Source organism: Lissotriton vulgaris, chromosome 3_1, assembly GCF_964263255.1.
Source record: "Lissotriton vulgaris chromosome 3_1, aLisVul1.2, whole genome shotgun sequence".
Lineage (NCBI taxonomy): Eukaryota > Metazoa > Chordata > Amphibia > Caudata > Salamandridae > Lissotriton > Lissotriton vulgaris.
The window spans coordinates 1,514,543,230-1,514,559,084 of record NC_141689.1 but is presented as its reverse complement, the minus strand read 5'-3'; the positions used below and the strand labels follow the sequence as shown (position 1 = coordinate 1,514,559,084).

At 49.6% G+C, this 15,855-nt stretch overlaps 1 protein-coding gene across 4 annotated transcripts in view; it reads right to left on the bottom strand.

Moving 5' to 3' along the window:
• Positions 1–15,855, bottom strand: part of LIN54 (lin-54 DREAM MuvB core complex component) — a 620,706-nt gene that overhangs the window by 182,104 nt on the left and 422,747 nt on the right. For all 4 annotated transcript variants that reach the window (XM_086961987.1, XM_086961989.1, XM_086961988.1 and 1 more), the window contains one exon: positions 12,120–12,193. In XM_086961987.1, coding sequence (XP_086818113.1) covers positions 12,120–12,193 — 74 coding nt within the window. The remainder of the gene's footprint in view (positions 1–12,119; positions 12,194–15,855) is intronic.

The following is a 15,855-nucleotide window of genomic DNA, read 5'->3' as shown; positions in this document are numbered from 1 at the left end:
TCATATTTTCTGGAGGTCGGCTCTTATTAGCGTTACTTCGGCTGTTATTGAGTCCATCTTGCCCTCAAGCTACGCACGTACACCGGTGATGGCATCCATAATATCTTTCAGGGAGGGGTCGTCCACACCCCGCCTGGGTACGTTTTTCATCTCATCCTTTTCTGCTCCGTCAGTATCTGCGGTCTTGAAGAGGGCATATTTTTCCATTTTGGTTTGGTGGGTACTTCTTGCCCCACTGCTCACAGACCTTACTTGTTCGCACCACCAGTGGGGGAGGGGCTGCCGGCGAACCCTCACTGTGCTGTTGTTTCCCAACCCCCGGGGGTACTACACGCTGCCCGCCCTTAGAGCACTAATCTCACGTACCCCACGCAACCTGTCGGGGTTCTCCATGGGAGGCAGACAAGGCTTTCACAGTCCGTAAAAGTGGTGCTCTCCTAGTACGTAGTTCCTGCTTGCTGCTCGCAATGTTCTCTTAAATGTTCAAATAATGCAGCTTGCTGTTAGCAGAGCTTCTACCATCCGGTGCGCAAGCCCCCCTGTCAGGCGGCCCACACGCGCCTTGGCCCCAGACTTCGATACGTGCCAGTGCGATCGTACCTCACTGCTACGGCTCTTATTCCAGTTCAGGGAGCTGGTTCTTTGGCCTTCTAGGATGTTGCCCCTCAAGCGGATAGAATTATTATAATTTTTTTTAAACAAACTTTATTCATATTTCACATTTCGTATAAGTGCAGCACTCATAGGATCTCATGAAATAGGCATACAGTTATGACCCCTTCAAGATACATCCCTGCATCCCATCCAGACCGGCCTCTCCTCCTTCACGAAGGGAGTAGTCCATCAAATGTAGGAGTCGTATCCCACCTAGCGGATGTTATAGCCCTAAGGGGCTGAATCATGGCACTCCAAGATTATACAAGTACTGTTGACACCTATTCACCATACCAGATAACCAAGAACGTAACACCCCCCCCAACTTATTCCCCCACCCCCTTCCCATTAGCCCCGCCTCCCTCCTCCCCTCAGACATGTAGCTCTCCCTAACAGCACACTCGCTACACAATAACTATACCACATGTTCCGTTGGATACCCTATGGTATTGATCCATGTCTCACTTAGAAGGATGCACCTACAGTAATCATCTCCTCATCTACCCTCTCACCCTTCAGTCTATGGTTGTGTTCTCATGCAGCAAAAGGGTGATACCAATTCTCGACAAGGTCAGTCTTTGTCCTCGACCGGGTTCTTGAGGAGATCTACCATCGCTACCCAAGCTCTCGCTGTGCCCCACAGTTTGTCATTGTCAGTTCTCTGAGCCAGCTGGAGTCGGAGGGTCCCCTTGCAGTCCGCCCATTTTATAAATTCCCGCAGCCAGCGGGCCACACTGGGGCCCGTGACTGTCTTCCAATGGCTGGTAATTTCTCGTTTGGCTAGGACTAACCCCAGATCCAAGAATTTACTAGTGGTTTTGTTTCGGGCAAGCAATGCGGGGGAACCAGTGTAACAGAGCAATGGACAATCCCAGAACATGTGCATGAACGCTGCGTCTTCCAGTCTGCGCCGCGGGCAGGCAGTGCGGAAGCCACAAAATTCATTGATTTTGCAAGGAGTGAGATATGCCCGATGAAACGCATAGAATTGTATGAGTTGGAATCTCGCATTCCGAGAGCATTTCCATGTTCGTTCCATAAGCATTTCCCAGGGTTTTGCCTCTATAGGCGTTCCCAGATCATTCTCCCATTTAGTGCGAAGTGTGGACACTAGAGAGCTCGCCCCAACCGCTCCAGCAATTCCCGGGCTCCCTGCAACTCATCAGCAGCGTTGGCAAGGAACATTAACAAATCATCCGCATAAAGGGGAATATAGTGCATCTGACCCATCCCCTTTAGGCCCCTGTAATGTCTCCCTGTCCGTGCACGAGCCGCCAGCAGTTCCATTGCCAGGGCAAACAGATGGGGTGACAATGGGCAGCCCTGTCTCGTCCCTCTGCCAACGTCACAAGCCGCAGAAATCGCCCCTCCCGTCCGTACCCTGGCTGTCGAGCGGGCGTAGAGAATCTTCGTCCAGGCCACAAATCCTTCTACTAAACCAAAGGCCCTCAAAACCCGAAACAGGTAAGGCCACTCTAAGCTATCGAAGGCCTTTTCAATGTCTATCGATAGTACACATGCCTCATCGCCCCCGCCGCCTCATGCAGCAATTGACACAATCTCCGAATATTCATGGCCGTGTTCCGAGTAGGAATGAACCCAGCCTGGTCCCCATGCACCAGTGTTGTCATGTGTCCCATCAGGCTATTGGGCAAAATACCACTCAGGATTTTATAGTCAATATTTAACATCGCCAGAGGGCGATGCGCTGCACAGTCCCACTCTGGTTTACCCGGTTTGAGGAGTGGTACAATCACTGCCTCCCTTGTCGAGTCAGGTAAATAGCCAGTCTGTTTTGACCGGTTATAAAGGGTTGTCAGCTACGGAGCCAGCACTTCGATACAAGTGACATAGAACTCTGATAACCTGTCAATGCCCGGCGTTTTGTTCCTGGCCATAAGCTTGATAGCTCCCCGGACCTCACCCAGTTCTACTGGACAGCCCAGGTTCTCCGCCTCTTCTGCGTCAATCTGGGATAAATCTATGTTGAGGAAATCCCCTTCCTCTAGCTCTCTAGGGTCCAATTTGCTACATTAAAGGGTGGAATAGTATTCCAAGAACTTCGTGTTAATGGCCTGCTGTCCGTAGTGAAGTGTACCCCCCTCTTCCCGTAGCTCAAAAATCGGTGTACCTCTGCGTACTGGATTTGCCAACCAAGCTATGAGCACCCCAGACTTATCCCGCTCCGCATGCGCCCGCACCGTGTATGCCCTGTAATCAAAGCACCTCAGCCTCTCCACTTGCATTGCCAGCTCTTCCTTCGCCTGCAGCAGCCCTTCTTGTGCGTCCTCCCGTCCCGGTCTCTCCCTGAGCCGTTGTTCTGCCTGCTGCACCTCACTCAATAAGGTTCTACGAACTCCCACAGCTTCCCTAATGCACCGCCTGCGTAGCACTACCATGAATGTGTCCCACTCGTTATGCAGACTGGAAGAAGTGCCCATGTTGCGCTGGAAATAGTCCTCTATGGCGGTACCTATGGTGGTTCGAAAGACCTGGTCCTCCAAGACCTCCGTTCGGTGACGCAAATTAATGATCGTCGTCCTGAGGCGAACCCAGTTCAGGGTCACCAAGAGAAGTACATGATCTGATGTTGTCCTAGCCAGATACTCACTCATTGTGATCATCATGTGGACATCAGGGGAACACAACACAGCGTCCAGCCTGACCTGCAGCTCATGAACCGCTGAAAAATAAGAGTAGTCTTGGTCCCTAGAGTGGTGGGCCCTCCAAGTGTCCGTAAGCCCCCAGCGCTGCTGCCAGTCGTGCCTGATGTCTGCAAGCCTACGGGCAAGGGCGTCCGGGAGGAGTAGGTGGGATCAGTCCAGATCTACGTCAGTCACACAATTAAACTCCCCCCCGAAAGAACATAACCCGTTAGTTCCCCCGCCAATTTCTGTGAAAGTTGTGCAAAAAAGGAGGACTGGTTGATATTGGGAGCACATATGCTACCTAGTGTAATGTCCCGCCCATCCAGGCGCCCCGTGACCACTGAGAACTTGCCCTCTGGATCAATCACCTGCGTCACACATTGAAATGGTACCCCCGCCCGTATCCAAATCAGTGTCTTTTTTTCTTAATTTTAAAAAGTTTTATATAGCGCTGGCTAGACCCAGAGGTATCAGAGCGCTTTACATGATCATGATAGAATAAGGCCGCAATTGGTATAAAAAGCATAATAAAGTAAAAAACAACAATATTACAAAATCAAGGAGGAATGAAGCAAGAGATGAAGCAGTATAATATTGGTAATATAGGTATGTTTGATTACAGTAAGAAAGGTCCTATATTACAGGGACAGATATGGTATAGTGAGATGAGATCAGGAGCCAGGAACAGGATTAGGAACCCCAGTAGTATTTAAGGAGGTGGGTTTTGAGGTCTTTTTTGAAGCTGGCGTACAAGGGGTTACAGCGAAGGTTTTTCGGGAGGGAGTTCCAGATTGTAGGGGCATTTCCAGGGAAGGAGCGAGATTGTGTTGCTTTCTTTGTGTGCAGAGGAGGGATTAGGAGGAGGGCGTTGGAGCTTCTCAGAGGACGAGTGGTACCAGCGATAAGGAGTATCTTGGATAGGTAATGCAGAGTGTTTTAGTGGAGAACTTTATTTGTAATGCAGGTCATTTTGTAAGTTTATCTCCCTTCAATAGGGAGCCATTTAAGCGATTTGAGAGCTGGGGAGGTATGGTCAAAGAGTTTGGAGTCTGTGAAGAGCCTGGCTGCAAGGTTGAGCACTGCTTTAATAGGAGCAAGGTGGACCTTGGAGACTCCGTTGAGGATGGAGTTGCCATAGTTAATGCGTGAGAGAACCAGTGATTGAACTGCAAGTTTAAAATCATCAATGGGTAAGAATGCTTTGATTTTCTTGAGGTGACGGAGAGTGAAGAGGGCTCCTTTGGCAGATTTTTTGATGTGAACGTTTAGGGTGAGGGCGTTGTGGATAGTAATGCCAAGCGATTTGACAGAGTTGGACAGTGTGAGTGGGCAGTTGAGTGCATTAAGGTCTGAGATCCACGATTGAATGGGTAGACTGTTCTTTTTAGGGCCGAGTAAGTGTGGAATACCTGCCCCCTCCAGCGGCGCTGTAATGCCATTCCCTTTGCCTTTGTCAGATGGGTTTCTTGAAGTAGTGCGATTTGCACTCCCCGCCACACTAGGTAGGCGTGTATTTTTTGTCGCCGACACAGAGTGCATCCCCCGTATATTCCAAGACATAACTTTAAGACCTACGGAGGTACCCATGGATCCAATGCATGCACTCGCTCTTCTAAAAAACCCCTAGCGACATGTCTGACCCTCCCCCATCGCGCCCAACCTTCAAACTTCACCCAACTCCCACACCCCAGGACAGGCACACAGGAACAGGTTCCCATCCAAACCAAACAGGTCATATACAGAACCGGAACTAGGAGGTAATGTGTGGCTCGCAAACAATGCCCCCGGAACCCCCCCCCACCTTCTTGGAAGCCGGCATGGCCCGTTGTGTCCCCGGCAGTCCTGGAAAGTCATTGTCTGCCGTGCTGCCCCCCATCAAATGGGCCCCTGAGCCCGGCAAGCGCAACTGACCTTGTAGCATATGCCCCGCACACCCTCTGCAGGCCCATCACCCAAAGATCCAATCAGCTGTCTGCAGGGTGACGTCCGGCATCTCTGTGTCAGATAGTCCTTAGGCGCTACCAGATCTTGGGCTCTCTGTTCCGCTCTTCTCGATGTCGGTGTCGTTGCTCGCCGGGCTAACCACTCCTTGACTGATGGCCGTCACGGCCTGCACCGCTCTGTCTTGCTCCTGACGCTGATCCACTGGAGAAGTAGGCCTCCCCCTTGGCGGGGACCTCACCTGTCATTCTCTGGGTGAGGCCGCCCAGGAGGCGGGGGCAGCCGCGCCATCACGAGCCTCCAGCCAGTCCCATGCAGCTGGGTGTGAGAAAGAAGTGGGTCTTTTTATCTGCGGTCACCCGCAGACGTGCTGGAAACAGCATGGCATTGGGATGGAGCTGACATAGCTTTTTCTTAACAGCCAGGAAGGAGAACCGTTGACGTTTGACCTCTCTGGTGTAATCCGGGAATATCAGCACCCTACTGCTCCCTATGTGAAAATTGTTGTTCTCGAGCCACCTTCAGGATAAAGTCCCGGTCGCGATAATGTAACAGTCTTGCCACCATTCGCGGTGGAGCTCCAGGTTTAGGCGGGCGAGCCGGAACCCTGTGCGCCCTCTCCAGCGCATAGAAGGAGATAGGCCCTCTGGAGCTACATCTGTTCTCAGCCAATTTTCCAAGAACTGGACTGCATCCGCTCCCTCCTTGTGCTCTGGGATTCCCACTATGAGGTGATTGTTGCGCCATGAGCGCCCCTCACTGTCCTCTGCTCATACCTCTAACACTTTAACTCTGTGTGTTACCTCATTCAACGAGTGGCGCAGGGCAGCTACTGTATCCGGGATGTCCTTCATAGTGGTTTTCGCGAGTCGCCACTCTCTCCTTGAGTTTCCGATGGTCATCCTTCAGGAGGGTGAGATCCGATCCAATGGCGTCCATTCTCTTCTTGAGTGCCTCCCTTGAAGCCACAATGGCCTGCATTATTTCCCCCCCAGCGTAGGGTCTCCATTCCTTCCCGGCCTCTGTCTCCCAACGTCGCCATCCTCATCCTCTGTGTGCTGCTCCACTTTGTCTAGGCGTAGCACTTCAAATCCCTTTTTCTTTGACACCCAGCCCATCGTGATCACCACGTGCTGCCGACACCAGTAGCGCTGAGGAGGCCCTGAGATCTCACCATGCTCCAGCAAGGGGCCGCCGTCCCTTGATGCCTGTCCATCGCCGGGCCGCCGCCACCAGATCACTCTGCCCTGTACCAGTTTGCGCCTTGTCTCATTCCACCAATGCAATGGTCCCAGAGTAAGAGCGTCGCCCCTGTAGTAGCTCTCCAGGCCAGTGTCGACCCCCGCCGCAAGCAACAGGACCCTGCAAGATGGTGATCGACGTCTATCCACCTTCCTTCGACTCTGTGGTAGCACCCTTTAGAGGAGGTTCACGGCGTCGGGCTGCCTGGCGGCAAGCAGGAAGTCTCTAAGCAGTGCCTGCTAGAGGGTGGCCCAGTTTACCCCCCGTCCGTTCTCACCCCAGATCCGCCACCAGTGCAGCGACACTGAGATGCATCACCAGTATGGTGACAGTCCCACTGCTTCATAGGCCACAGTCGTTCCTATAAGTCAGCCTCCAGGGCCATCTACCAGTGGGCCCCTCAGTTTGATGCGCCCTCCTCTCTTTCACCGCCACGGTCTGCCAGTCGGGGAGTTCGCAGGGGAGTCCCACCTCTCCCTCCCCAGCTCAAGCCAGGCTGTCCGTGGGAACTCACCCACTGTTATGGCAGCCGTATCCGGCGCCGCTCTTGGTCGCTCCTTTGATCCCCCTCCGCCGCAAGCAGACGCAAGGGCAAGAAGCAGCACCCCCAGATTCACTCAAGGGTCCAACTGGCAGCAACGGCGACGCAGCAAGGCAAAAGGCCAAGGGTACATCCCTCCGCACCACTCTGGGGAAATCCACCGCAAGGGCCCGGGCAGCCACGACAGCGCAGGCGGCAAAGATGCAGATCACCCCAGCCCAGCAGTCATCAGGAGCCTATCCTCAATCGATGGGCTGGTTTCAGTGCCCCCGCAATCCCAGGGGACTGGCCGTTAGGGCAGACAGCAGCTGAAGAGTCCAGGCCAGTCCCCAAATGGCGCCTATTATGTCCCGGGCACCGCCATTTTAGGGTCAAGCATCCGCTGTTAGCCGGTCGGGATAAAATCACTCACCCCGCCAATGCGTGTTGTCTCCTCACCGTCCAGTGCCAGTGGAGCCGCAGCCTCTTCTCTGGTAGCGTCAGAAAGGACGCAAACACCCCCAGGGACACCTCCGACCTCGGTGTGCTCCGTCGGAGTCAGGCGCCAAATCCTCTGCGCGGGGCCGCCATTTTGATGCCCGAGTCGACGGTCTGCAGCACGGGTGGAATTAACTCTCCCTCTTCCCCTAGCGCGCCTGCTGTCTTCCCAGACTGAGCTCAATGTGAGCACCGGCTTTTCCGCCACTGAATGCGGTGTCGTGGCCCCAAATTACATGCCAGGATCATCTATTGTGGAGAGCGGCCGCGGAGGAGCTCTGGAGTCAGATGCTGCTTACATCGGTGCTTAAGCCACGCCCCCCGCAAGCGGATATCATGCACTCTTCACCATGAAAGGAAATTGTGGCAAGCAATAGTGCCCTGACGCTACTTTGTGCTGGCAGGGATGGTAGGGTGTCAATGGCCTGCCGGAAACACTCATGGAGCCAGTAGTTTGTGCCGTATGCTGCCCAAATTATGCGTGCTCACAATATGCCACTGGGAGCCGGTTCCTCGTAGGGAGTATCTGTTGTAGGAATTTTTCATGGCAGAGCATTAATTACTAGCTTGCTGGGAGTCAGGGGGTGGTTCGCGCCACCCACCTTATTTGCCTATTTGCTGTGCGTCCTCCTCCTGGTTGTGGTCATCAATTCAACCGGGGCTTCCTGCCGGGCCTAGGCCGCACTGCGTCATTCGGCAACACTCCGGTAAGGGTGTTAGAGGGTGGGCCAGCAACCGTCCGCTGAGCGCTGCAGCAGCAGGCATCACACAACCCCGCTGCACCATCAACTCAGGTCCACACCCTCATTTGGTTGGTCCACCAAGTTTGTGGGAGTCTGCACACTCCCTCTGTGGCTCGGCCATTGCGGTGATTGTTCTCTCGCGAGGTTCCACCCCTCGCACGAGTCCACTGCTTGCAGTTGGGCCCAAGCTGAACTTCAGTACCAGTCTCACACAGCTGGTGGACACGGCAGTTTTAGGCTGATGGAGCACCGTTAGCTTCTCCGTGGTCTGGGCTGTTCTTTTTGACCATAAGTTCGGATTTATTAGCAGGAATTTGTGACGGTGGGAGCTAGAGACTGTGGAGCTCTTTCACTGCGCGTCCATCTTCATCGATGCATAACCGCGCCCCCCTAGCCTAAGCATTTTTGATGATTTGAACTGCAAACAAATGCACAAAAAATACAGAAACAAGCATTCATCAAACAAATACACAAAGGTTAAATATTGTACTCAATTTGCAAAAAAAATATTTTACAAAATATATATTTAATGGGAAGGTTGGAGCTTTTTTAAATTAAATTGCGGCCCTGTATTGTGCATTTTTTTTGTCTGTTTGATGCATGTGCACTGCTCCCACAAATCAACCTCAGGATACTAACTCAATTTTTAGCCTCTAATTTCAAATTTCTATACATTAACAAAAGGTTTTAAATTTTTCAATTTACATTTTGCTTCATTATTTAGATGCAATTTAATTATCTGTTAGTATTATTTAATTTTTAGAGCTGTCGCAGGCACCCCGAGTAGGCTTTGAGGACTTCCAGGGGTCCCTAGACCACAGGGGTCTCGATGCCAGCTTTCAAACAATGAGAACATCTAGCTTAAACCATATTCAAAATTGTGGAATGCACACATATATTGAAGCAGAGTCGGCTCATCTGTACCGGAAGTCATTGCCTAATTTTCATGTCCGGGTTTCAATAGCAAATTTGCCAAAGTGACCGGATGCTAACAATATTAAAAAGTGCGCTCTGGGACCACCCCTTTCAACCACTGGCTTTCTTCAAGCTATACGCTTGAGCATATCAATCACACATTGGCTCTGCCTACAAAAGTATTCATTTCTCACCTAACCCAACTGGCTGTTTGGGTGTATCCTTCTGCTTGAGTACATGCACTGAATTGCACAATGGACTAATATAAAAATGTAGCCCCCTCTGTCCAGTCCTGCCTGCTCCTTCCTGTGTGTCTTGCACTAATGTGCTAATACTGATTTCTTTTACTCCATGCTTTTTTACCTGGGGTCTTAAACATCTACTCAATCGGTCCACAATGGTTTAGAAATGTCACAACATTTTGCAGATTGATTAAGATTTTATCCCTACTAAATGTGAGTGAATTTGAAATTGAAGACTAAACAATAAGTTGCTATCTTTAGCTTGATTCATGAGAGCAGTTCATACAGAATATAGTATGGGCGTATTTGGTGGCCTGAAATGGAGCGCTTAATTGCGCCTGCCAAAAAAGAATACGTTAGGAGATAGAAGACAGAAGTGATATGCTAGAGTCTTACGTATCATTTGCTCTTTTAGAAATAAGACCAAATATTAAAACATCCCAACTTAATTTTTTACATTAAAATTTCGATTTTTATATATATTTTTAATTTATAAATTAAATAAAATATTGCGCAATATGTGCATTTGATGGATCCATGTTTGAAAAATATTGTGAAGTTCAATTTGTAAAAATTGCTTAGGCAACGGCACCTTGTCTTCCAATAATGATTAAGTGAGGGTCCACAGAACTCAAAATGTTAATAACGCATGCTATAGCAAATTAAACACAGACCTATTGGCTTTGACAGGGAGTGTTTAAAAATTGTTTTTGAGACCGCATTCTTGAAGTCTGGTGACAGATACCTGCTTTCTGCACACACCAGGTTAAATGCTACATCCAAGAAAGGATGCAAGACTCCTTACTAGCACCTGGACAAGTCACGTGTCTAGAGTGAGAGCTAGACAAATTAAGTCTCAGGTTAGGTCACAAGACGCTAGGCAAGTGCTGGCACCATGTCATCACCCAATACAGAGTTACTTCACAAGCCTGGATGCCCCTCTTCTCCCAGAAGTGGAAACACCTGTGGAAATAACTAATCCTCGTAGATTACAGTCTCAACTCACAATTCATCGAATGTGTTGACAGGTAAATGCATTTATTATTAAGTGGATAGCATGAGAGGTCAGCAACACGGGTGGCTTTCCAGGGACTTCCTTTGGACTGCCCTGGGATCTTGAAAACAAGGCCGGCCAGAGTCATCTGATCAGCATCAAACTTCCTAAGGTCTAGCTCCTTGCCACTCCTTTTGCCTCCCGCTCTCTCCTCCCATCACATTTTTAATTTCCTGCTCGGTGCATTATACTAGTAACCCACATCATCATTAATATTGGAAACTACTCAAAGATGGAAGAAGGAAAACTTTCTCAAATTAAACCCCAATAAAACAGACATTCTTCCCACCCTTAGCAAGGTAAGTAGTTATGGCCACCTACACTGGGCTCTTGCACTGACCCTTTGCTCTGTTTTGCAAACTTAGTATTATATTCGACTCCAAGCTAGCATTAGAACACCACATTGCAGCAGTAATGAACTCCTGCCTTTTCCATTTAAAACCACTTCAGGGAATATTACCCTACATATGAATCTCTCACAAAGTGATCGCAGCTAATCCCTTTATGCAGTCAAAAATTGACTATGGCAACACTGGTTACCTAGGCTTGCCCAAGAAAACGTTTGATCAATTACAAAAACAGAAAAATGAAGCAGTTCGACTCCTTCTCATCCTAAAAAATGTTGGTTATGTAACCCCCCACCTCCACAGCAACCAAATGAATTAGCTGCCCATCAATAAAAGCCTCCAGTTCAAAACTGCTTACCTTACGCATTAAGCATTATATGGCTCTGTCTTCTTTTTTATCTTAAATTCACCGCCACCTTTTGAGGTCTTCTTTTAATCCTACTTTCACAGTGCCAAAATTCAAACTCCACAGCTCGTCAGGAAAATCCCTCCAAGTACTGGGGGACCTTCCCTGTGGAACTCAGTACAGTCATTCAGTTGCATTGTACCAGACCTCTGCAAACACCACACACTTTTCAAAACCTTACCTATATTCATAACGAGGCATGACCTGTTTGGTTTCCTCGGATAGTATGCAACATTAACACCAAGAGTTATGTACATTCATGATATTGTGCTTTACAAAAAAGGCATAAACAAATACTATCAGCCCTAGGTGGGTAGAAACTAGTTTTAAAACAGACCACACCAACCACAACGCCCCTCCCTTGTTCCCTCTATTTAGTTCACTCCATCCCTGCTCCTGGTTTCTCCTTTCCCATTTATTCTGTCCCGTTTTTAATTGACTTTACAATTGAAGAGAGTGTTGTACAAATATTCAACTTAACACTCAGATTACAAAGCAGAAGTAGCAACAGAAAGCTGGGCGTAGCAGTGTGACTAGCAGATATTAAAGGAAGGGCGAAGTCTCACCAGCTATTAAATAAGACTTCAAGACTTCAAGGGGTTTAAACACATTGTTAATCAGTCTCACAAATGTGAAGAGAAGCAAAAAATTCAGATTCACAAAACATGCATACTTCTAATCGTTCAGGAGGATATTTGTCTGGTGGCTATGACATGAAGGCACAGACAAAAGAGAAGTGGTTTTGTCTGAGAATTGTTTGTTGGAGCAAACTTGATGTACTGGGAAGGAAAAAACAACTAAGTCTAATGGGAACAGTACGACATTAGCATATATTGATTTCCTCACCACTCCCCAATAAAATGTCTAAACCAACCTTATAAGTAAGGGAAACCTCTACACATGATTTACCTGTTTCACCGCCTGTGATGGAACAATCGGAACAGACATCCGTACTGGAGTAGTGTTTACTACCACAGTTTTGGCTGTGAAGAAATGACAAGGGAAAATTTAGTTTTGTATACAACGAGAGGATGAATCTCAAATGTAGGCTTTCCACTGGTTTGTTAGAAATATAATGTAGAACTATGTTTTTGTAGTCTTTTAAAAAATTGATGTAACTACCATAGCTCTTATATTCCCTTAGAGATCACTTAATAAATAAATATTTTGCATTTTGCCCATACTGTATTTGCTCTTTTCCCAAGTAACACTCTGTGTCCCTTGTATCAACAATGGAGCATTTATCAGATAGTTTAAAGTGCTGTGCACAGGACACAGGACTGCGGGCAATCAATAGTACTACCTGAAACTGGACGAAAATGTATGTATCACCAGAATATTCCAAAAGAAGAGGTATATCTCTCACAAAACGATAAGAAAGATTACTTGACTTGTAACTCCTGTATCCTTAGTGCAAAACCTACTTGACATTATAACAACTGAACATTCTTGGACAGAATTGGAGGATTGAAAACCACTGTACATAGTATCAAAATTTTCAAGCTTCGGCTGCACTTATCCACCACCATGCCAGATCTCCATACAGCAGTTTCTGTGACCTGTACTCCGTTTTTGCCATGTCTGACACTCCACAAGGAAACCATGACTGCCCTTATACCATCTGGCTGGTGAGTAGGCATTACATACCTGAAAGAGACATGGACTAAAAAATCCAAACTAGTATAGCACGTAGCTTTGTTTTCCTTTCATCCTTTTCTTATTTCATGATTTCAACGATTTAACCAATGGGAGAACATTCAGAAAAGTGTCTTAGCTTGGACTGTGCTGAAGGGGCAGCAAACAGCAACACAACAGAAAACTGAGCAAAGGCGCAGAAACCAGAACCATAACTAAAGAACAAGTTACTTACCTTCGGTAATGATATATCTGTAAGAAACAGTAGTTATTATTAGATTCCTTACCTTAGAATATCCCCAGGCGTCAGACTGGGTCAGGAAATTTTTGCGTAGCAGTACCCTTGCGCATCGGTAGGCGTCGTATGTGGCTCCGCGTCCGTCGCCGGCGCAGTGATGACGTCGTCGGAGTACTTAGACGCCGCCTCCGCGCGCTGACGTCAGTTCTTAGACACAGCTTTTCCGCACCAGAAACGCAGAGCCATGTTAAATACCAACACTGGTGCCATTGAAACTAGGGCCCTGAAAGGGGATGACCTTAACGCTAGATATTGGTTGGCAGAACGAGGAGACTGGGTGGGGCGGTAAGGAATCTAATACTAACTACTATTTCTTACAGATATATCGTTACCGAAGGTAAGTAACTTGTTCATCTGAAAGAAACAGGTTAGTATTAGATTCCTTACCTTAGAATAGATACCCCAGCAATATCAAGCCCGGTGGTGGGTCTGCGAACCAATAATCACACCAGAAAGTCCTGGAGGACGGAACGGCCGAAGAAGCCATCCCTCCGGACTTGGCTGTCCAGGCAGTAGTGCCTTGCAAACGTGTGCAGCAATGCCCACGTAGCTGCCTGACAGATATCCTGCAAGGGGACTCCCCTGCCCAGGGTAGTGGTAGCCGCCGTGGCCCGAGTGGAATGGGTCCTCAGCCCAACAGGAGGCTCCTTCTTTGCCAAGGAGTAACAGACCTTGATACACAAGACGACCCACCGAGAGATGGTCCGCTTGTGTACCGCCCGTCCCTTCTTAGCGCCCACGTAACCAACAAAGAGTTGGTCATCCACCCGGAACTGGCGAGTGCGATCGAGATAAAACGAGAGCGCACGTTTTGGGTCCAGTCGGTGGAGCCACTCTTCTTCAGTTTGAGGGATTCAGAGGCGGAAAGAAGGTGGGCAAGGTGATAGACTGCCCGATGTGGAAGGCCGTGACAACCTTGGGCAGGAAAGAGGGTCTAGTCCGCAACACAACCTAGTCCGGATGGACAGAAAGGAAAGGAGGTTTGGAGGAAAGAGCCTGGAGCTCACTCACTCTCCTGGCAGAGGTGATGGCAACCAGGAAAGCAGTCCTCAGAGTAAGAAGGCGGAGAGGACAGTTGTGAAGTGGCTCAAAGGGAGCGCACATCAGATAGGTAAGAACCAGTTCAGGTCCCACTGAGGCATCAGAAACGGAACAGGTGGAAACGTGTGTGTGATGCCTTTCAGAAAACGAGTTACAATAGGGGACTTGAACAAAGAAGGTTGATCAGGCAGCCTTAGAAAGGCTGCAAGGGCAGAAAGGTAGCCCTTGATAGTGCCCAGAGCAGAGCCCTGCTGGGCAAGAGAAAGAAGGAAGAGAAGAACCTCAGAAAGAGGGGCAGAGAGAGGATCCACAGCCTTTGCTGTGCACCATGCCACAAACCTGTTCCACCTGCAGGCATATACCGACTTTGTGGAGGGACGCCTGGCTACCAGAATGACATTACAGATTTCAGGAGGCAAGTCAAATGGCCTCAACTGTTGCCGCTCAGTTTCCAAGCATGGAGGTGGAGACTGGACATGTTCGGGTGGAGGACCGTCCCCTGCTGCTGCGACAGAAGGTCCTCCTGAAGAGGCAGACGAACCAGGGGATCGACTGACATACTGAGTAGCTCGGGATACCAGTACTTTCGTGCCCAGTCCGGAGCCACAAGGATGACTTGGGCCCAGTCGCGTTTGATCTTCTTCAGCACGCTGGGCAGAAGTGGTATAGGCGGAAAGGCGTACAATAGACACCAACTCCACTATCAACGAAAAGCGTCTCCGAGCGAGTGCCGCCTTGGAAATTCCAACATGCAGAACTGATGACATTGCGCGTTCTCTTCGGTGGCGATAGATCTAACCAAGGCTCTCCCCACTGCTTAAAGAGACCTTGCGCCATGTTAGAGTTCAGACGCCATTCGTGATCCATCATGCAATGGCGGCTGAGTTCGTCCGCCCTGGCGTTCAGAGAACCTGCCAGGTGTTGAACCACCAGGGTCACGCCCTGGTGTTCCAGCCATTGCCAGAGGCGCAGAGCCTCCTTGCAGAGGGTCCACGACCCCACCCGCCCTGTTTGTTGCAGTACCACATGGCGGCGGTGTTGTCCGTGAACACCTGCACTACACTCCCCCGGACAGAGGGGAGGAATGCCTTCAGTGCTAGACGAATCGCCCGTAGCTCCAAAAGGTTGATATGGAATCGGGACTCCGCAGGAGACCAGAGGCCTCTGATCTCCGCCTCTCCCATGTGGCCTCCCAGGCCCTGGAGGGACGCGTCCATCACAACCACATGCTCCGGTTGGGGAAGGGAGAGGGATCTGCCGCTGACCCAATAGCGGTCCGTGAGCCACCGCTGCAGCTGTCTCGTAGTGCCCTCCGAGATCAGGACATGGTCGGACAGGTTGCCCTGATGCTGGGCCCACTGAAACTTCAGGTCCCACTGCAGAGCCCGCATCCGCCATCGGGCGTGATGCACCAAAAGGATGCAGGAGGCCATCAGCCCCAGAAGCTGTAGCGTCAACCTGACCGAGACTCTGGATAAAGGCTGAAAGATTGGAATCAGAGCCTGAATATCCCGAACCCGCTGTTCGGGAGGATAAACCCGAAACTGCGCTGAGTCGAGAACCGCTCCAATGAAGAGGAGCTTCTGGGAGGGGCACAGGTGTAACTTCGGCACATTGATGGAGAACACCAGCTGGTGCAGGAGGTCTGCCATCGTCTGGAGGTGGCTGACT